Here is a 20,766-nt window from a genome sequence, read left to right as displayed (position 1 = left end):
TGTGCATGGCACAGAAGCCCTTTCCTGCCCTGCTGGGGAGAGCCCTTTGCTGCTGCTAACTATGCAAATCTCCAAGACGGCAGTCAGCGTCTTCTCCGGTTTCATAATGAGCTTAGGCTTCAGTCAGCTGCACCTCAAGTCTTTGATTAATACTTGTTCATTACCAGATTACCAGTTTTCACAGCACCTCATGCCCAGGGCCAGCACAGTTCCCCAAACTGATTGCACACCCACTAAACATCTGTTAAAGAAATGCCTGAAGTAAGGTCAGGGCCAGTTACAAATACTAGTTTTTGAATTTTTTAAAATATTTTCTTTCAAAAAGAGGGTCTTTTAAATGAACATATCCTGAGGTATTTAAGAAAATCTGTTGAGTTGTCCTTTGAGAGGTTTGTGTTCGTTACCTATGGGTTAGAGATCGTTATTCAAACCCCTCTTCAGCTACCCAAAAGCTGACTTACATTTTTTTAAGCATCATTAAAGCTTCTCACCTGTATTTAGGTCCTGGATTTTGTCAAGAGCAGCACCATCGGTTGCTGACCCATCTGCTCTGAGGGATTTCTATGGGACTGCTTTTCTCTGTCACCAAGAGTTACAATGTGTCTTGCTGCCTTTGTTAGAAGCCTGGGCTTGGGGAAGGTAAGAGACCTTTCCATGCCAGCAAGGTTCCTCCTTGTGACCCAGGCAATGCCCCCATTTACATATGTCCCATTTACAATACTACCTTTAGGGATTATATAATATACCCAGTGTCCTAGACAAAGAAATCACCTAGTCATAGCTGAGCCACAGGAGGCATTGAGCCTGCAGAGCCTGCCTGTGGTTGTCTGATAGAAGGCTAGTTCAGCCTTTCTGTAAATAGCTTCTAGAAGGTACAGTGGCCTCTGAAATACCTCCTACTGGCATCCATAGATTTCTGTAAATCTGACACATAATTAAATGGGAAGACATTAATGTATTTTTGACACTTTTCCTAAACCACAGTGCACTTTAGAAAACATTGAATTCTGGAACTTGCAACAACATAGTTACTATTAAAAGCCAGTATAATGCAGTCTAATGGATCAGCTCAACCTGGCTTTTAGAGTGACAAGAACTGGGCTTGGCATTAACAGTTTGTCCTGCAGTGAGTATACCTGTGATTCTCAACCTAGGAGTGGCAACCCCTTTGGGTTACATATCAGATATTTACATCATGATTCTTAACAGTAGCACAATTACAGTAATGAAGTAGCAACGAATTAACTTCATTGTTGGAGGGTCACCACAGCATGGGAACTTTTATTGCTGTTTTCTAGTCTGAGTCTTACTTCCCTGCCCAAGATAGTGGAAATGGCTGTGCTCAATATGGAGAATTATGAATATTAGCAGTGGTCTATGTAAGGTAATAGGGGATGTCCTTCTGTATGCTGTGAATATATGTTTCTCTTATTGGTTGATGAATAAAGCTGTTTCGGCCAATGGACAGGCAGGATTTAGCCAGTTGGGAAATCTGAACGGGGACAGAGAAAGGAAAGGGTCGGAGAACTGCCATGTAGCTACTGGGAAGGTAGGATGCCTGGTCATTCTCTGGTAAGATAAGGCTGCGTGGAAATACACAGGTTAATAGTTATGGGTTAATAATTAAGAAAGAGCTAGCCAGTAAGAAGTCTAAGCCAATGGCCAAGCAATTATAAATATTAAGTCTCAGCGTGGTTATTTCACAGCGGCTGCAGGGACAAAATTGGGTGGAGAGAAGCTGGTCCAGAGGGACTGAGACTAGGCAGAGAGAATATCCCAACAGTGAGTGTCTGGGCTGTAAACCAGGCTGCTGTGCTGTGCACAGCCCAGGCGTGTGGCCAGAGCTCAGCAGCAGGCCCTCTGACCGAATGAGCTAACAAACGCTTTCATGCCCCTCAGCAGACAATTTCATTCTCAGTCCCAACTTGACAGGTGAAAAACAGAAACTTCTAGATGTTTTCATGAGGAGGAAAACAGTACACATTCCCTTCTCTACATTTTGGGGAACATGTTTTCTTTCTTTTAGATGCATGCCAAGAAATAAACAGAAAGTTTGCATCTGACTTAAAATATTTTTAAACAAGTGGAAGAGATTCAAGTGCAAACTTATATTTGGAATTAGTAGACAAAAAAACCAGACTTTTCCTCAGCATCCGAACTTATTCTTCTCCTTTCCTTAAGGTATCGTTTTTCTCTCAAGTCTTGCTTAGAGCGGTCATGTGGACTGCTCCCTGTGGGAAATGTCTTTAATCCCCTTTGGAGCAAACGTATTGTCAGGAGCTCTAAAGCAAGGGAGCTCTAATCCCAGCTGCAGAGTCACAAAAGTGACCCTCTGTGGTCCCAGCCTGACTGCCCAAGTGAGGAGGCATCAGCCTGGTGTTTATAGTCTCCACAGCAACACTGAACTCCCCAGGTGAGGTCCCGGGAGTTAAAAGATCTTGACAGACTAAGGAATTTTATACAACCCAAATTTCACAAAACATTCTTGATTAAAATCCTGACTTATTTTTCTCCAGTGCTAATATTACCATGATACATAGCTAATATATTGCTAGTTAAAAAAAAAGAATGATCTACACTATGCCATACTTTCCACTCACAGAAATTATAGGATAATAATGGATAGTCCAGACAGCTCTTGGTGTGACCAAGCGATTCCGTGTAATTTCCTTTAGTCCCTAGTGACCCTGTGAGACCTGTGCCTTCATCATTCTTGTAGATGTGGTTCCTTTCCTAGTTATGGATCAAGAGCTAGGGTTTAAATCCAGGCAAACAAGTTGCAATGTCTATGCTTTTAACCACGTTAGAAAGTATTTTTGAATACCAACAATACATCTGTTAGAACTGGACAAAATATACATCGTCGATTCTAGAAAAATGCACACAACAAGCAGGCAAGCTGCTACCTTCATTCTGTGTCTTCTTAGGTGCAACATGCTTCAGTTTCCCATGCAGATTAGAGGAAAATCTCTTCAAGACCTTCCAAGGATTCTCCCAAGACTTATACCTCAATTAATTAGGGAAATCTTGTTTTTTATTTTTGTTTTGTTTTTTCACTTTTAAAAAAATTTAAATTAGAAAGAAGCTTGCTTCACATGTCAATCCCATGTCCCTCTCCCTCCCCTCTTTCCCTGCCTCCTAACAACCCCCCCCAACCTTCCGCCCCATCCCCCTTCTGCTCCCCAGGGAGGGTGAGGCCTTCCATGGAGATCCCTAAAGTCTGTCATATCCTTTAGAGCAGCGCCTAGGCCCTCCCCCATGTGTCCAGGTTGAGAGAGCATCCCTTCATGTGAAATGGGCTCCCAAAGTCCATTGGGTATATGCCTAAGAGTGGAATTGCTGGATCTTGTGGTAGACTCATTCCCATTTTCCTGAGGAATCTCCACACTGATTTCCATAGTGGCTGTACAAGTTAGTACTCCCACCAGCAGTGGAGGAGTGTTCCCCTTTCTCCACATCCTCTCCAGCATAAACTGTTATTGGTGTTTTTGATTTTAGCCATTCTGACAGGAGTAAGATGGTATCTCAGAGTTGTTTTGATTTGCATTTCCCTGATGACTAAAGATGTTGAGCACTTTCTTAAGTGTCTATCAGCCATTTTAGCCTCCTCTATTGAGAATTCTCTATTTAGTTCCATACCCCACTTTTCAATTGAATTATTTGGTGTTTTGGGGACAGCTTCTTGAGTTCTTTGTAAATTTTGAAGATCAGCCCTCTGTCATATGTGGGGTTGGTGAAGAACTTTTCCCATTCTGTGGACTGTCGTTTTGTCTTGTTGACTGTGTCTTTTGCCTTACAGAAGCTTCGCAGTTTCAGGAGGTTCCATATATTAATTAATTGTCGATCTCAGTGTCTGTGTTACTGGTGTTATGTTCAGGAAGCAGTCTCCTGTACCACTTTCTCTTCTTAGAGGTTCAGTGTGGCTGGATTTATGTTGATAATCTTTGATCCATTTGGACTTAAGTTTTGTGCATGGTGATAGATACGGATCTATCTGCAGTCTTCTACATGCCAGCATCCAGTTGTGACAGCACCATTTGTTAAAGAGGCTTTATTTTTTCCATTGTATAATTTTAGCTTCTTTGTCAAAGGTCAGGTATTCATAGGTATGTGGGTTAATATCAGGGTCTTCAATTCGATTCCATTAGTCTACCTGTCTGTTTTTGTGCCAATACCAAGCTGTTTTCATTACTATAGCTCTATAGTAGAGCTTGAAGTCAGGTATGGTGATACCTCCTGAAGTTCCTTTATTGTACAGGGTTGTTTTGGCTATCCTGGGTCTTTTGTTTTTCCATATAAAGTTGAGAATTGTCCTTTCAAGGACTATGAAGAATTGTGCTGGGATTTTTATAGGGATTGCTTGAATCTGTAGATTGCTTTTGATGAGATTGCTGTTTTTACTATGTTGATCCTACCTATCCAAGAGCATGGGAGATCTTTTCATTTTCTGGTATCTTCTTTAATTTCTTTTTTTAATGACTCAAACTACTATATATAGAGACAATATATATGTTGAGAAAGAAATCAGAGAAACATCACCTTTTGCAATAGCCACAAATAACATAAAATATCTTGGGGGTAATTCTAACCAAACAGGTGAAATCTTGTTTTAATATAATACTTAGTAACACACACTCATCAAATTTTGATGAGGTCTCTGTATGTGGACTTACAGAAGGGAGATGTTGAGTTTTGTCTGCAGTAAGAAGTAGAGAAGTATGTGTAGATTTCTCATTTCTTAGATGATTGGTTCTTTAGAGTTTTATTTGCCAAAATTTTACTTATAAGCATCCTGTGGGAGTGCCAGCCCCTAGAGCCTCTTCCAGCACACACGAGCACTACCTGAAATTAGAAAAAGGGTTTCCACGTGGAGAAAAATTACCAATACAACCCTCTCAGACAAGCCAGCGATGGTAGGGTACCAGGCTCATTTTACTCAACAGTAAGGAAAGATACCAAGGTCTTCTCTGAATAGCCAGCTCCTAGTGCAGTGTCTGATACGTAACAGAGTCCCAACAAATGGTCATTAAGTGAATGGCTAATGAGTGAGCACTAGAGCCCCTTCTCATCAGCTGCACGGCATTTCCTTCCAAGTGCCACTTGGGGGTGGGGGGGTGAAGTTCACACAGTGCAAGGTGATCACTCTGTGGAAGCAGCCTATGGAAGCAGCTTTGGAGACCAGGAGATGGCTCATTTCGTAAAGTACTTGATGTGTAAGTATGAGGACCAGAGTTCAGATCCTGTCACCAACATAAAAGTTGGGCAGTATAGTGGTGCCTGTAATTCCAGTATGCGGTAGTCAGAGACAGAGGATCCCTGGGACAAAGTTCCTAGCCAGACTAGGCAAATTGGTGGGTGTGGGTGCAACTGAGAGACCTTGCCTCAATATATAAGGTAGAGAATAATCAAGCAGACACCCAACATCAACGTCTAGCCTCTATGTACAAGTACATACACATAAGGCCACACCAAGAGAACATGCACACACAGATGCATACACACAACATACACACATACACATGTGCATACACACATATACATATACACATAAAGCTTCTCTATTTTCCTTCTAGTTGGTTTGTTAAGACCTAAGGCAGTATTTTTAATCATTTAACTAGACTTTTTAGTGATATGGACAGGGAGATCTGCCCTGCCAAGAACATCAGATCTCATCGATCTCTTCAGTCCTTCCCCATCCCTAGGTCTCTAAATAAAATAATAGCTCTTTGTGAATTATTATTATTATAATTATTATCACTATTATTATACAGAGACAACCAGCACTAACGGGGATTGTCCCAGGCACTGGAGGACATAGGATGGAATTGTGATTATGAGTAATAATACACCACACAGCAGTGCTGGCCCCTTTCCAGTGTGCAGACATTACAGTAACTGAAGTCTGAGATAGTACATATAAGGAAAGTCAGAATTCCAGTCAATTCCAACCAATTGCGTTTCTCAAGGTGTTTGAAAATGGTTTATGTTGAGACGTCAGTTTTGTTTTTTTAAGTGAGTCTCTAACTGCTTTGGACTTAGCTATGTTTACAGAATTAATATTTCAGTTATGTTCTGTTCATTGGATTTTAAGATTCGCAGGGGCTGGAGAGATGGGGCAACTGTTAACAGTGCTTGCTACTCTTCCTGGGAACCTGAGTTCAGTTCCCTCACACCTATATCAGGTGACTCAGGGCTATTTGTAATTCCAGCTCAAGGATATTATGCCCTCTTCTGGCCTCTATAGGCACATATACGTCTGTACGTCTGTACGTGTGTGTGTGTGTGTGTGTGTCTGTGTCTGTGTGTGTCTGTGTGTGTATCTGTGTGTCTGTATGTGTGTGTGTGTGTGCGCGCGTGTTAAACATTTTTTAAGTTTGTTTTCCCATATAAAAACTACTACTCTTACTTAGGTGTTGGTCATACATCTTTTACCCCAGCAAATGCTCCAGTCCTGTTTTCCGCCAGCACTGCCCACAAACGGCAGTATGGCATTGGCCAGCTCTATGCGGGCAGGTACTAAAGACCAAGTCCTCCCTGCTGGTGGTGGTGAGGCAGAACAAGGACACTGGGAAGGAAAGGGGCCTCTGTAGCAGACTGTGGACAGGGAGAGGACAGAGTGGGTGACGTCTCACACGACTCCCCGGTTCCTTCCCCTGGTCCAAGCTCCGCTGTCCTCTTTGACTGCTTTAGCTTCTTTTTAAGTAAAATAAGCAAACAGTTCTTCACTTCCCAAAAGTAACTGAAGTGTTCGTTTGTTCTTGGGATGGTCCGCTGAGTTGACAGGCTTTCCTTTGTGCTGTCAGGAGACAACAGAGCATCACACTGTGAAGTGTGCTGTAGCTTTTGTCTTGAAACAGACCAGACCGGAGCCCCAGGTCAGGTCCAGCACTAAGTAGCCAAGGCAGCAATTCAGTGCTTCTCATAGTTTTAGCAGTATTAACTATGTGTTGTTACTTAGTGGTAATGTTAACTATGTAAAATAATGGATTTTTATTGACATTTCAAACATGCATATAATATACTCAGATCATATTCATACATCCCCATTGCCCTCTCTTACTCTCAAAGTGCATTTTATAAATGGCATAAAGCTAGAAGTGGGGATTTTCAACTAGCAAGCATGTGATTTTTAAATTACTGAATTCAATACCCTTTACATTTAGGTTAATCTACCAGCACTCCAAATGATTGGTTTTTCTTGCCAGATTGATTAATTTCCTTCTTGGGCTAGCCATCCTTCAGGCTTGAAACATTCAAGTTTATTGAGCACAGGGAGTATCTTTAAAAAAATTCATTGCGTCTCAGTTTATGCAAGTCTACCAGCAAGAGCATTTATCACTCCCTAGGGGTGACTGGGAGCAGTCCAGGTCTGGCTGCCTGTTAAAGTAGTTCTGTGTTTATGGCATTTGTGACAGGCTGGGGAGCGAGGGCCACCTCCTCTGAGCATTCCCTCAGCCTGCCCATTGCCTGGCTGCTGACATCACTGCAGCGAATAGACACAGAGAAAAGGTCACTTTTCCATTTTGTTCAGGTTGAGAAATACTTTAGATAATTATCTGTCCTTTGTTATCTAAGAAGAATAGGAGTGCGGGGAGGGGTGCTTTTCATTTCCTTGAATTTTCTTTGCTGGGTTCCCTAAAACAGAGCGGCTGTGCACGCAGTCTACGTAAGGAACAAGGCACGTCGGAGTGTGACCTGCCCATTTGTTCAGATCTGAGAGTCTTTGTTCTCAAGGGGACACCTCGCTGTACGCCAGTCTTCCAGTTTGCATAAGCCAGATAGCGTTTCCTCTGTCCTTTAAACCCCCATTCCAAAGGTTGTGTTCCATGAGAGTCCACACTGCTCAGCTCAGCTGTGGGCATCTGTTGACACCACCCCACACACACCAGGGGACACAGTAATGGATGAAGCGTTGATGCGACTGTTGTAGCGAGGACAGGGTGTGGGAGTGCTGAGTGGGAAGCCAGGCTCTCCTCTGGGAGGGCTGCTCACCTGGTGGTGCCTCTCCTGGCCTCCGCTCACCTCCACATACTTGGAAAACTTGCTGCTCTCAGCTCACCCGATCGATGTCTCTTCACATCCAGCAGACTGTCACCTCTAAACACAGCCATGCTGTACAAAACCTCCACTTAAAGGAACATAGTAGATTTTCAGAAATTCTGAGATTGAAAATGTCTTTGAAGCCTAGTCTCCATAAAGAGTTCTGAGCCCCCCCTCCACACCCCCCCATACACACATTCCTTCTCATACAGGATTCTAATTCTGCATTTCCCACAGAACAAAGAAGTTACCAGAAAGGAGGTCCTTCGGCTTCTCCAGTCAGAAGCCTCCGGCAGCTGTCTGGGCTTCGCCTGGCCTTGCCTACCCTCACAGGCTCCCCACCCTATCCAGTAGCTCCTTTCCAGTATCTTCCTTCTCTCTTCTATGGGATCATTCTTGCAGCATGTAAATACACTGAGTTTCCAGAACCCCACACAACAGGCTCCCATTACTTTAACTTTGTGGATTTCCTAACCTGTTCCCTGCAGAGCCTCTTAAAATCATTATCTGCAGGGCTAGTTATGAATGCTAACTAATGAGGCTGGAGAGATGGCTTGGTGGTTAAAAGCACTGACTAGTCTTCCAGAAGACCCAGGTTCAATTCCCAGCACCCACATGGCAACGAATAACTCTCTGTAACTACAGTTCCAGGGGATCGATCTGATGCCCTCTCCTGGCCTCTGTGGGCACTGGTGGTACACATCCCCGCATGCAGGCAAACACTCATATGTACAAAATAAAAATCGGGAGCATGAGGGGAAGTGGAGAGGTAGCCAAGAAGAAGAGAGGGGGAGAAGAGGAGGGGAGAAGAAGACATGGGGGAACAGAAAGGTTGAGTTGGGGGAAGAACAGAGGAGAGCAGGATGAGAGATACCGTGATAGAGGGAGTCATTTTAGGTTTGAGGGGAGATCTAGCACTAGAGAGATGTCCAGAGATGTACAAGGATGACATCAACTGGCAAACTAAGCAATAGTGAAGAGACTACCTTAAAAGACCCTCCCTGATAATGAGTTTGACAACTATCTTATATGTCGTCCTAGAACCTCCATCCAGTGACAGGCAGAAGCAGAGGCAGACACCCACAGCTAAACACTGAACTGAACTGGAATCCAGTGACAGAGAGGGCGGAGTGATGAGCAAAGGGTCAACACTGGGCTGGTGAAACCCAGAGAAACAGCTGACCTGAACAAGGGGGAGACCTTAGACCCCAGTCTGATGCCTGAGAGGCCAGCATGGGACTGATCCAGACCCTCTGAATGTGGGTGTCATTGAGGAGACCTAGGCAATCTATGGGGCTTTGGGTAGTAGATCAGTATTTATCCCTGGCACACAAATGGACTTTGGGTGCCCATTCCACAATGAGGGATGCTCTCTCAACCTGGACACTTGGGGGAGGGCCTAGGCCCTGCCCTGAATGAAATGATAGACTCTGGAGATCCCCCATGGAGGGCCTCACCCTCCCTGGGGAACAGAGTGGGGATTGGGGGAAACTGAGAGAGATGATGGGGGTGGGGGAGGAGGGGAGGGAGAGGCAGCTGAGACTGACATGTGAAACAAGCTTGTTTCTAATTTAAATATAGAATTTAAAAAAGAATTAAAAAATAACCCTGTACCTGCCTGGACTGGCTCTACTCCCAGACCTCCATCAGCTTGCTCTCCTTCTGACTCCATCCCCTCCTCCCTGCAGTTGCTGAGTTCAGTGGGCCGTTTAATTTGTCGTCTTCTGACCGTGTGCCCTAACAGATTCTGAACTCTGTGCTATTGCTCGTCTCTGCCAGTTCCCCAAGAACCTCAGCCCCAAACTCCTTGGCGTATCTTCTCCACTTCTTTCTGCCCCCCTCATGGCCACTGTCCTACATTCTTTCCAGGTTACTCACTGTGGTTTCAGTGGCTAGAAAATACATGCACAAATAAAATAAAAGTCACAGAAATTGTAGGAGTTTACAAAAATGAGTACTAAAATAAAATCAAACCAGTTCCCTCTCTCCTCTCTTATTTCATATTGTCAATGTACCTTACATTTGGATGTGCATTAATCCACGCTTGCACAGATATTAAAAGGTCCAGTCTGGAAACGGTGTAAAAGATAGCATCAGAGTGCGACCTCTTTTCTCTAGACTCAGAACTTGAAGTCTGAAGGGTTCTTCATTTCCTTTCTCTGGAGTCACAACTTGCTGATGTTTTATCCAAACACTCACAACTCCAGAAAGGATACGCCTTATTTTACTTACCAGATGAATAATCTGGGAGTGGGAGTAAGGGGTAATCTTGATCAAAGTGCATTATATGCATGAGTGAAAATGTCATTGCAAACCCATTATTTTGTACAATTAGTACGGACTAATTTTAAAGTGTTGTGCAATGGCTAAATGGTGAGATAAAAAATAGGTTCTAGAGTTTAAACCTTGTGCAAGCTTTCACAGCTAATGGGTAGCCAAACAGTATTGAACTTGGGGTCATCTGGTTGCTAGGCTGTTTGCACGTAAATGCTTCTCTGTAACTTTGAAGTTATTATAGCTAAATTATACAAACTTTGTTTGTATGCAATGATTGGTTGGGTTGTTTGGCTCAGCAGGGTGGACATTAGGATGAGAGCTCTCTTTATCATGACCCTGTGTGAGTATCTAGTGTCAGGTAGATAGTGCTGGGTGCTACATCGGTCTGTTTGAACCCAGGCAGAGGGTTCTCATGTACAGTCAACTTCAAGCCCATTTTCAGCTCGACACCTTCTGTCTGCTCCTTCTGCCTGAATCGCTACACTCTGTACTTTCTGGCACTCTTCATTCAAAATTGCCTTCCATGTCTCATCTTCCTGTCCCAAGCTCTTGTCAATCAGCTGCAACTACCCCTGTACACTATGCTGGCCAGGCTCTCCTCCCCATGCTCCACACTGGTTACTGAGTACAGGTCTTAGCTCAGTGTCTGACTCGTTGCCTATCCTTAGTAAGTAAATTGCAGTGGTGCCTTAGGTCTTTATCCATGGGTTCATTTCCCGGAACGTCTAATAAAAATTCTAGATGTAAGCCGGGCAGTGGTGGCACACACTTTTAATCCCAGCACTGGGAAAGCAAAGGCAGGCGGATCTCTGTGACCAGCCTGGTCTACAGGAGCTAGTTCCAGGACAGCCTCCAAAGCCACAGAGAAACCCTGTCTCAGAAAAAAAAAATTCTAGATGTAAATGCTACCTAAGTTTTAGGTCTCTGCTCTGCTCTGGTCTGGGTAGCACCATGAAGTCTTGCACTGTCCCACTGCTTCCCACCGAGGACATGAGTCTGTGCTACCTGCCTTAGGTCCCTTGTCATCTTACCTGTCAGGAGCACCATTGTGGTATCACAGTGAGGGCTTGTGTTCAGGGTAACTTATTTTACTTAACAATGGCCCTAAAGTGTAAGAGTAGCGGTGCTGGGAGCTTTATTGCAGCTGTCCTCTTTATTACTGATTGTTATTATCTATCTTTTACCATATCTAATTTATCAACTGCATCCTAGTTGTGTGACGTAGGCCATTCTCTGTGTGGTTCAGGCCCCGTTCAGGGGCCTAGGCGCACAGTCACGTGGTTCAGGGTAGACTCCTGTACTTGCTGGCAAGGAAGACTGAGGCACGTGAAGCTTTGTCTGAGACAACTAAGTGATGTAGCTTAAAAGTCAGTCTGTGGAACCCGTCATGTCCCAGATCTCCAGCTTGTATGTGATGTACAGATGGTCATTTTCCAGCACCCTCTCCTGACTCATTCATGGAAGTCATCATGCAGCCTTTACCTCCCTCTCCCACGGTGTGACCCCTGGTAACCGTACTAAAGTCGAGGGCAGACCCCTGTGCACGGTTCACACTGCTCGATCACGGGAAGCAAGCTCGCACAGCGGAGCTGCACTGACTTACATGCTGGCCTCCTCACTTTCCACTCCAAGGGAACTGAGACAACATAAAGAACTTTGACCAAAACCCATTCTCCAGTTAGTGCCAGAAAGGACGGCTTTCTAACTCCTCGTGAACTCTCTTTGCCAGGACATCAAGCTGCCACTCACTGGGAGAAACTGTAAGTGAGTCAGTCTGGAGGAGAGCTGCATGTTTAAGTGACAGTCCCTCCAGCTCTGTAAACTCACCTTTGTTTTATTGAAATTGGCCCCGTGACCTGTGAACTAGAACTGAAGTAGTTGTAGGTGGGGGAAGAGTATGAGGCTGGAAAGGACACAGTTCGAGTTTCTATTTGGAAAATGACAACAGCGAGGCCCAGAAAGGTAAAGAAGTCGACTTCCAGTGTCACACAGCAAGGAGAGGCTGAAGCTGAGGCTCCCTCCGCCTTTAGCCCTTTGCTCTCTGCTGTGAGCCCTCCTTACACCACTATGAGGACTTCTTTCTCGGTCACTTTCCTCGTCTAACGTCTGTGCTTGCAAATGCCTGCCCTCATTCTCTATGTCTCTCCCAGGAAAATGGCTTAAATCATGTCAAGATAAGACAGAAGCGGGTAGAATGTGTTTCTGTTGTTTCATAGGACAGCCCTGATGCAGTGTAGCATTTGTTCCTGTGGAACCATCATGTCCTTAGGAGAGAGACATGATGATATCCCTAAGTGTCACAAAGAATTAAGGACCTGCTCGGCAGTGGTGGCACACACCTCTAATCCCGGCACTCAGGAGGCAGAGACAGGTGGATCTCTGAGTTCAAGGCCAGGCTGGTCTACAGAGAGAGTTCCAGGACAGTCAGAGTTACAAAGAGAAACCCTGTATTGAAGAAGAAGAAAAGAGCAAAGAAACAAACAAAAAAAAGGAACTGCATAGTTTGTACACATGATGTACTTTCATGTGTGCGGGTAAACACCCATATCTATAAAATAAAATCAAATGTTTTTAAACAGAATTTCAGGACAGGACAGACCCTGAACGGGTACAAAGGAGGGAAGGTTTGCTACCCATTCAGCCTCATAACCCTGGACCAAGTGTTCCATCCCTTCATTATGAACCATGCTGTGGAACCCTTGGCCCAGGACCTGCCCACTATCATTTCCCACGGCTGTGCTGCCTGAAGCCCAGAACCTCCCAAGACCAGTGCTGTTGCAGTAACCCTGAGGTGGCACGGGAGGAGCCAGGCACATGTGGTGAAGGAGGAGGCAGAGCGAGCAGAAGGACGGTCTTCTTAGGAAAAGAGGCCGTTTGAGGGATACGTGGGAAGTGGACAGACTCGCTCTTCTCAGAGACTTCAGAACGGTGAAGAAAGGATGGCCCGTTCACGCGCCTGCTGAGATGAGCCCTTGGTTAGTTATGGCCATCGCCCTCGTTGTTTCTGATCACTGGGTAGCTCAGAATAATGATACTTGGCACAAATGTGTGTCATAGTAACAACGCTCTAAATTTACCTGGGAAGCTTTGCTTGCTGATCGAGTTCGGGAGTGTCTTCACATAGCATAGGACCTTCAAAGAAAAATATAAGTCAATTTCACTGAGTCTTGTAATACTCTTTCTTCCTAAAAAGGCCCCACATGGCAGCCATTCTGTAGCTTTGCCGCGGCCCTGATGACAGTGCCTAAGCTGCAGAGGACTGAGCATTGCTGCTGTTGCTGTTTCTGGGAAGAACTTGAGCCAGCCGTGGCCTCTGAGTACTCGCCCAGAACCCATGCAAGTATAGACTCCAAGTCATGTCTTCCTTCCTGTCCTATAGCAGACACGTGATAGTGCTATATTAACAACAAGTAGTTTCTTTTAAGAGTATGTATGTTTGGGGTAGAGCGATGACTCAGCAGTTAGGAGCACTTGCTGCTCTTCTGGAGGACCCGGATTCAGTTCCCAGCACCCACGTGGTGGCTCACAACCATCCATGTCTTGACTTTCAGGGAGTCTAACACCTTCTTCTCACCTCTGCAGGCACCACGTACATAAATGGTGCACATGCGTACATGAAGGCAAAATACTCACATAAAATAAATCATTTTTGGTGCGCGCCTTTAATCCCAGCACTTGGGAGGCAGAGGCAGGTGACTCTCTTAAGTTCAGCCTGGTCTACAGAGTGAGTTCCAGGACAGCCAGAGCCGTCTTGAAAAACAACAACAGAGTGTAGGAGGCAGGCGCTGGGGAGATGAAGTGCTTGCTGTGTATGAGGAGGACCTGAGCTTGATTCTCAGAATCCGTGTCAAAAATGACAGGGGCGGTGGCATGTTCTCATAATCCCAGCACTGGGGAGACAGAGACAGGTGGATACCTGGGGCTCAGGGACAAAACAGTCCAGCCTAGTCACTGAGGTCCAGTTAGACCAAGTAAGAGACCTGTCTCAAACAAGATAGATGGCACCTAAGGAATGACATCCAAGGCTGTGACCTCTGGTCCTCATGCACATACACACACATACAAAAATGTGTGTGGATATACATACTAAACACATGTGTAAGTATATTATAACAAAGGTGCCTATCACAGTTATTTAATCCGTAACTTTTGCACATGTCCTGGGTGCTGCTGTGAGCTAATATGGAAGGCTCCCTCACCCCATAAGTGTGGAACCCCAAACCACCAATGCTTTCTACCCCTGAACCCTGCAGACTGCTTATCCTGCTGCTGCTCTTCATGCTATGATGCTATATTCTGGTGGATCATTCTGACCCACGGCGGTTGTGAAAAAGTGTGCGAGCCACCTTGCTGAGCCTGTGGCAAAGAGGAAGATTGCTATCTCCAGTGTTGCTGCATGGTTTTATAAGAACTCTGGGCACCTAGGGGAAATTTGGGGGAAGTCAGGGACAAACAGACTAGGCAGGGGTTTTGTAAATGTTTCTACAGCCTGGGATGGTACACCTAGAAGAAATGATGATTAGCATCAGGGCTTGGCTTCAGTAGAAACCAAGAAAACAAAGCTGGTTGCCAAGTTGACACTAGAAATACCTCCCCACGGGAACTCTGCAGTAATGGTCTGCCTGTTCTTGTTTACTTAGTGTCCCTGATTTCAGAAAAGCATTCCCCTTGCTAAATGCTTTTGCACATAGTTGTGGTGGATGCTTCCAAGAACTTCTAGACACTGGATCATATCAAAACTGCCTTTTGCTTGTACTAGTAGGAATGGCTTTTCCACTCACCCTTCTCTTTTCTGGCTGCCCCGGGTACCTCACAGAACACTGCTACTATGGAAAGTGAACCAGCTTTACATTTTGCCTTCTATTTGGGAGAAAGCACAAAACCTGATCATAAATGGAAGTCACCTGGCCAGGAAGTGCCACAGGACACTGTTTAGCTTCAATAACAATGCAGGGCATTAAGGGTCTACTGTCGGGGCCACTGTACATATTGCACTGCAGAAACATTGACACAGTCTTTACCATGCTTGAGGTGACCTCGCATGACTGCCCTTGTTCCCCTGACTTTGGAGGTCAACAGTGTTGAATATCAACTTTTGAAGGCTCTTAAAATATCAGGCAAAAATAAAAACGGTGGAATATATAAAGGCACGATGGTCTGCCCCTCCTGTCTCAGGACTTAAGTAACATGTTGTTTTGTGGATGCTTTGAATACTGACTGTCCTCCTGTGGGGCAGCAGCAGGAGGGAAGCATTTCTGTGCCAGTGCACCATAGCAGTGCCAGTTATCTGTGACGATTAACGCTTTGCTTTTCGCACCCACCTGCACTCAATGACGAAAGCATTTGGTTTCCCTCAAAGGGTTATTTTTAAGTAAGGCCCACAAAAAAATCAGCCTGACTTTTGTATCATTTTGCATTCTCTATTTCCAGATTTTCTAAAAATCTTCATCGGTTACTCCTACTTGAATTTAGAAAGAGAATGACCAAGGTACTCAAAGTAAAGTGAGAAGTGGCTTTGGGCAGTGCTTTTTATGACCCTGTCTTATTTTTGGCAGCCATTCAGATAACTTGTTTGGGTCTGGTATTGAGTGGAGAGAGTGAGCCCATCTACTCATGGGCTCTCACTGGAAGCCTTTCCAGAGCCTACGGAAAAGCTGGGCCAGAAGGATGCGAGTCGAGCTTGGGATGCTCAGGACCTGAGTCTAAGGACCACTGAGAACCAACGGGCAGGAGTGTCTCTGGCCTGTTGGAAGGTGATCTGCTGGCCAGTGGCACTGCTGTGAGCCTGGTATGGGCTGTCACCCAGCACTAGACAAGGACTATCATCTGCTCACATGAATGCTTGATTTGAAATTATCTGCTGAAGTGAACTCATAACCCTGTCTCTGAAAAGCTCTGATGCTTGTTCGTTACATGCCATTACATACATGGCCAGTGTGACTACTACTGCCGGAAAATGAAAGACGCAGTAACATATTACCAAGGTGATACCTCTTCTCTCCTTTGAGTTCAAGTGTGTGATATCTGTAAAATATTTAAATGGATGGGTATTTGTGTTGCATAGAAATGGGTCCTGATGAAGAGGACCAGGGAGAAAGCTCTTTGTCAAAGTCTCTGTAAACTTAGATCCTGAAATAACAAAGGGTATATTCCAAAACATCTGGATAGATGAAGGGTGTTTAGGGCTATAATTTCAAACATTTAAAATATGTACCAAGCACATCACTTGGGCTCCAAATAAAAATGTGTAAAAGTCTCTAGGGGTACTTAGCAGAGAAAGAAGGTGGGGTGGGCTTGGGGAGGGGTGAATAAAGGGGTCCAGCTCAGAGTCAAGAGGGAAGTGCAGGAGGATCATTTGAAAATCCCACAGGAAAAGAATAGAGTTCTTTGACACCAGAATATAGGCTCCGCAAGACAGAAGAGGGACCAGCCACTGCTTCTCACCCATAATGTCACAGGCAAGCAAGTCGGCCTCCTGCACCCACACCCTATCCCATCCTACATCTCTGCTTGCCCTTTGATTCCAGGATCTTTTATCAAAGGGGAGGGGCTTAACTATCAGTAACAGCAGCACTTAAAGTGTGAATGCCTTCTGGTGTTGGAAAAGAGTAGGCAATTGGAGCAAACAGGATTGCTATGCTAGTGTCGTGGGTTTGTTGGGAGGCGGCGTACCAGCAGTGCATGCCGCAGCTGCAGTCAAATCCTGGTTACTAGTGATGAAAAGGCGAGAGTCGACTTTTTAGGAAGGCTGAGAGGTAAGAGGGCTCTTACCTCTCAACCCCAGATGAGACAAGCACCAAAGATGAAATCCAAACTTGACCGCTTTGCCAGAGAGGGAAGTTGGGACACAGAGACGATACTGACGACTCAAAGGCATTGTTGTCCTGCGTTGTCATTGTAGAAGGAGCAGGTGATTTATGAAAACTGACAATAGTCATCATTTGGTTCTAAGCCAGCAGCACCATATGAAAGGCCATATTTGTAGGGACGCGTTACTGTGACTTTCATTCTGTCAAGACGAATGAAAGACCATTCTGACCTATGGGCGAGAAGGACAGTGTTGTACTAGATGTGCTGTATCTCATCACAGCCTGTGTTATCCTGCTCTGCTCTGGTCCCCTTCATACAGTGTCTTTCCAGGAGCAAAGGAACTCCGCCTCACGTCCCCCCATCCCAGTGAGCAGCAGATGCACTACAGACATGCGCAGGAATCAATGCCTTTAATTAGTTGGGGAAGCAGCAGGCAGCTGAACATACATAGGATCGCTCTGCTGATTTCATTATGAACTGTTTTGTTTATGGGTGGCGGCGTGTGGATGGAACCTAGCAAGGGCCTCATGAATACTCAGCAAGCACTGACCATATCCTCATCCCAGCATGGAAATTTCCAGGTCAGGAATTTCAAGGCCTGTCTTCTCAGCAGACGTAAGACCTCCTCAGAAAGAAAAGGCCTTAACCTCTACCTACTGTCTCCCACCCTTCCTTAATATGAGAGTCAATTTGTTTCATACAGTTCATTTCAAGTAGCAGAAAACCCAACATAAAGTGGCTTCAGCTAGAAGGACACTTATTTACTCATGTAAAGGATCAGAGCTAAGTAACTAGGTCAGCAGCTAAATAATGGTGTGAGCGGTGTGGCCTCTTCTCCCTGCTATGGCCCTCTATTGTCACGTAGTCTCTGGGCAGAGGCTACAGCTCTTCCATGGCCTCACTCAACTGGGCCTGGTGGTAGGAATCCTGTGTGTGTACATGTATGCCTATGTGCCCACATGTATGTGTTTCTTTGTGCACGTGCACCCTCTCTTATTTCCTGGGAGGAATCTCTTTCCCAGTAACCTCCTGGCACTTTCTCTGACATCACAGGTCACATCTGTAGACCAGTCAATGGTAAGGCCCAATGGAAAGACTGTGCTTAATTCTACCACCCATGATTCATCTGACTTCTTTCTAAAGGAGGAAGGAAGGAATGGATGTTGTACAGAGACCTAGAAGTGTCTGCCATGTCACACCTAATGCCCCTATGGAAAGCAGTAATCAACTGTGTGGTCCAGTCATTCCTCCAGTGGTTAACCTTCCCCCCCAAAGTCAGGATCTGAGTTTGGGGTCTGGTTGGGTTTTTGTTTTGTTTTGTTTTTTGTTTTTATCATGAACTCAAGGAGGAACCTGAAATATGTGGGCCTTGCCCAGAATTACAGGGCTTTGGTGAGTCATGTCCCTTCTCAGGACTGGCTTCTCATTACTTCACTCTGGAACATTTAATGAGCTGCAATTTACAAGGTCCACGTTTTCTTCCGTTTAATTCATATGTAGGAGGATAATGGTTCTTAGGATTATATCACACTTCCCTAATAGGAAGTAAAGTACATCTGCTGTGAGAAATATGTCAAGGGGTTTAGCACATGTGACAAGTTATGCCAGAAATTATGAGGAACTGTTTTCTGGCTTGGGGTAAATGTTAATCCTCTTGTATGAACTCAGCAGTGTCTATTTTACTCATTAGAGTGACTTTCCTGAGCTTTTGGTAGATGAACCAGTTCTTAGGGGAAATGCATTCTGGCTGTGCCCCGGCATATTCAGAGAAGCGTGTCTGCTTTCTGAACAGCCGGTGCCCCTTAGCCTGCCCCTGTCTGCAACCGGCTGCCCTGATTCATCTACAAAGTATATTCCTATGAGCAAATCTACAGGCATTTATAAGATGACTAGAAACTGGATAAAGTCCCCAGATGCCGTGCTTCTAATTAAACATTCCTGGAATGTCACAGTATGTGTTTCTGTGAAATAAATCAGGGTTTGGCCGATGGTTGGTTTTGTCAAGAATTAGTCTATTTGAAATGTCTCATTTGGGGCTGGTACGAGGCTAGCTTGTGGGCAGGACGAGCAGAGTCATTTCCATGTAGATGTCCTGATAAAACTAGGGGGTGGCAAAGAACATGCTGATCCTTTCTGCCCGAAGCAATTAGCCTGTTTTCTGCTTCTCTGAGCCATCACAAGTATCCTTGGAATACCAAAAACATGACTTGGGGGTACCTAGGAGGCTATCAGAGGGGCTTCTTCTTTTGCCTCTTCATCTTTATAGTACTTATTCTCAAAAGACTGTCCTCTTAGTACATTGGCTGGATTACATGCAGTGTCTACAGGAGAGAACTAATGTTTGATCAAAGTGAAGCCACTTGTCACATAGGAACCTGTTTTTTTTTTCATCTCTTTCAAAGTTCTTTATTTTAAAATAAACAGCAGACCAGAAAGTGAAGACCAGCATCCAAAACAGTTCTTCCAGTAGACCTATGCTTGCTTGAACCACTACTGAAGCTAGCACATGTGCATGCATGCGTTGGTGCGTGTGTGTGTGTGTGTGTGTGTGTGTGTGTGTGTGTGTGTGTGTGTGTGTGTGTTGGGGCGGGGTGGCGTCACAGAGGAAGGGAAGAGAAAGAGAAAGGAATTGATGTTAAATGTCTTCTTCAGTCCATTCTCCCTTGTCCTGGTTGGGTTTTTGTTTTGTTGTTGTTATTCTGTTTTGTCAGCTAGGTACAATCTAGTGTTAATCTGGGAAAAGGAACATTAACTGAGAAAATGCCTCCATCAGAGTGGCCTGTGGGCAAGACTGTAGAACACTGTCTTAATTCGTGATTGATATGGAAAGGGCTAGCTCTCTGGGGGCAGTGGCGCTCAGGGGTCCTGGATGACATAAAAAAGCAGGCTGAGCAGGTCATGGGGGCAGGGCAGTGAGTAAGCAGCGTCCTCCGTGGCCTCTGCTTCAGTTCCTGTCTCTGTGCCTCTTTGGGTCCCTGCCTTAGGTTCCTTCAGTATGGAGTATGACCTGGAAGGAAAGCCTTTCCTCTCCAAGTTGCCTTTGTCATGGTGTCACAGCAGTAGAAACTAACTAGGACAGAAACCAGTATTGTTGTTCTGTGACAGGCCTGATAGTGTTAGTATTGGCAGGATTTAGAATGACCTCAGAACCTTGGGCTGGAAAAGCCATTGAGGGAAAGAGCTTCTTAGTAAGTAAGCTGCTTTAGGAACCTAAATCATACTGAGGGCATCGCAGATGGTGACGGCCTTGCTTGAGAAGAAGTTTCTGAAGGGAGATTCGTGAATCCTTTAGATTCTTCCCAGAGTCATTCATATGATGTGTTTTACATTAAGAAATCTGTGGTGTCGGTGCTGATACTGAAGAATCAGCTGTGATTACTAGGAAGCCTGCACCAATGAAATGAAGTCTCTACTGGGACAGTTGATGCTGGTCGGCTGGGGCTGAGAAGAGAGCAGCATCATTGAGGTGAAGTCTTCTGAAGGTCTTTCCCCAGGGTTAGCACAGAGACTGTGATTCAGAAAGGAGGAGAGGGTGAGGCTTCAGTGGAGCTGCCTAGAGCAACACGAGACTGAGAAGTTTTGAAAGTGTACTGTTTTATATTGTGATAGTAAAGTGAGATCTTGGAGACAAACAAGAAA

The 20,766-nt window shown here is 45.0% G+C and overlaps 1 protein-coding gene and 1 long non-coding RNA gene across 3 annotated transcripts in view; one reads left to right on the top strand and one right to left on the bottom strand.

The window, feature by feature from the left end:
• Vwa8 (von Willebrand factor A domain containing 8) overlaps window positions 1–20,766 on the top strand; it is a 347,144-nt gene that overhangs the window by 292,094 nt on the left and 34,284 nt on the right. Inside the window, exon 38 of one of the 2 annotated variants that reach the window (XM_040756796.1) lies at window positions 13,511–13,624. The exons of the other annotated variant lie outside the window; for it this stretch is intronic. Within the exon in view, the coding sequence (XP_040612730.1) occupies window positions 13,511–13,552 (42 nt within the window). The 3' untranslated portion in view covers window positions 13,553–13,624. Of the gene's footprint in view, window positions 1–13,510; window positions 13,625–20,766 lie in introns of those variants that run through there. 2 annotated transcript variants of the gene reach the window in all.
• Window positions 6,972–13,499, bottom strand: LOC121143993. Its single transcript, XR_005881320.1, has 2 exons — window positions 13,395–13,499; window positions 6,972–8,128 (listed from the first exon to the last, which is right to left on the bottom strand). It is a non-coding gene; the product is annotated as an uncharacterized LOC121143993 (long non-coding RNA).

This window comes from Mesocricetus auratus, unplaced genomic scaffold (genome assembly GCF_017639785.1).
Source record: "Mesocricetus auratus isolate SY011 unplaced genomic scaffold, BCM_Maur_2.0 Super-Scaffold_2245, whole genome shotgun sequence".
Taxonomy (NCBI): Eukaryota; Metazoa; Chordata; class Mammalia; order Rodentia; family Cricetidae; genus Mesocricetus; species Mesocricetus auratus.
The sequence above is the reverse complement of the archived record's forward strand: the minus strand, read 5'-3'. Positions and strand labels throughout refer to the sequence as shown.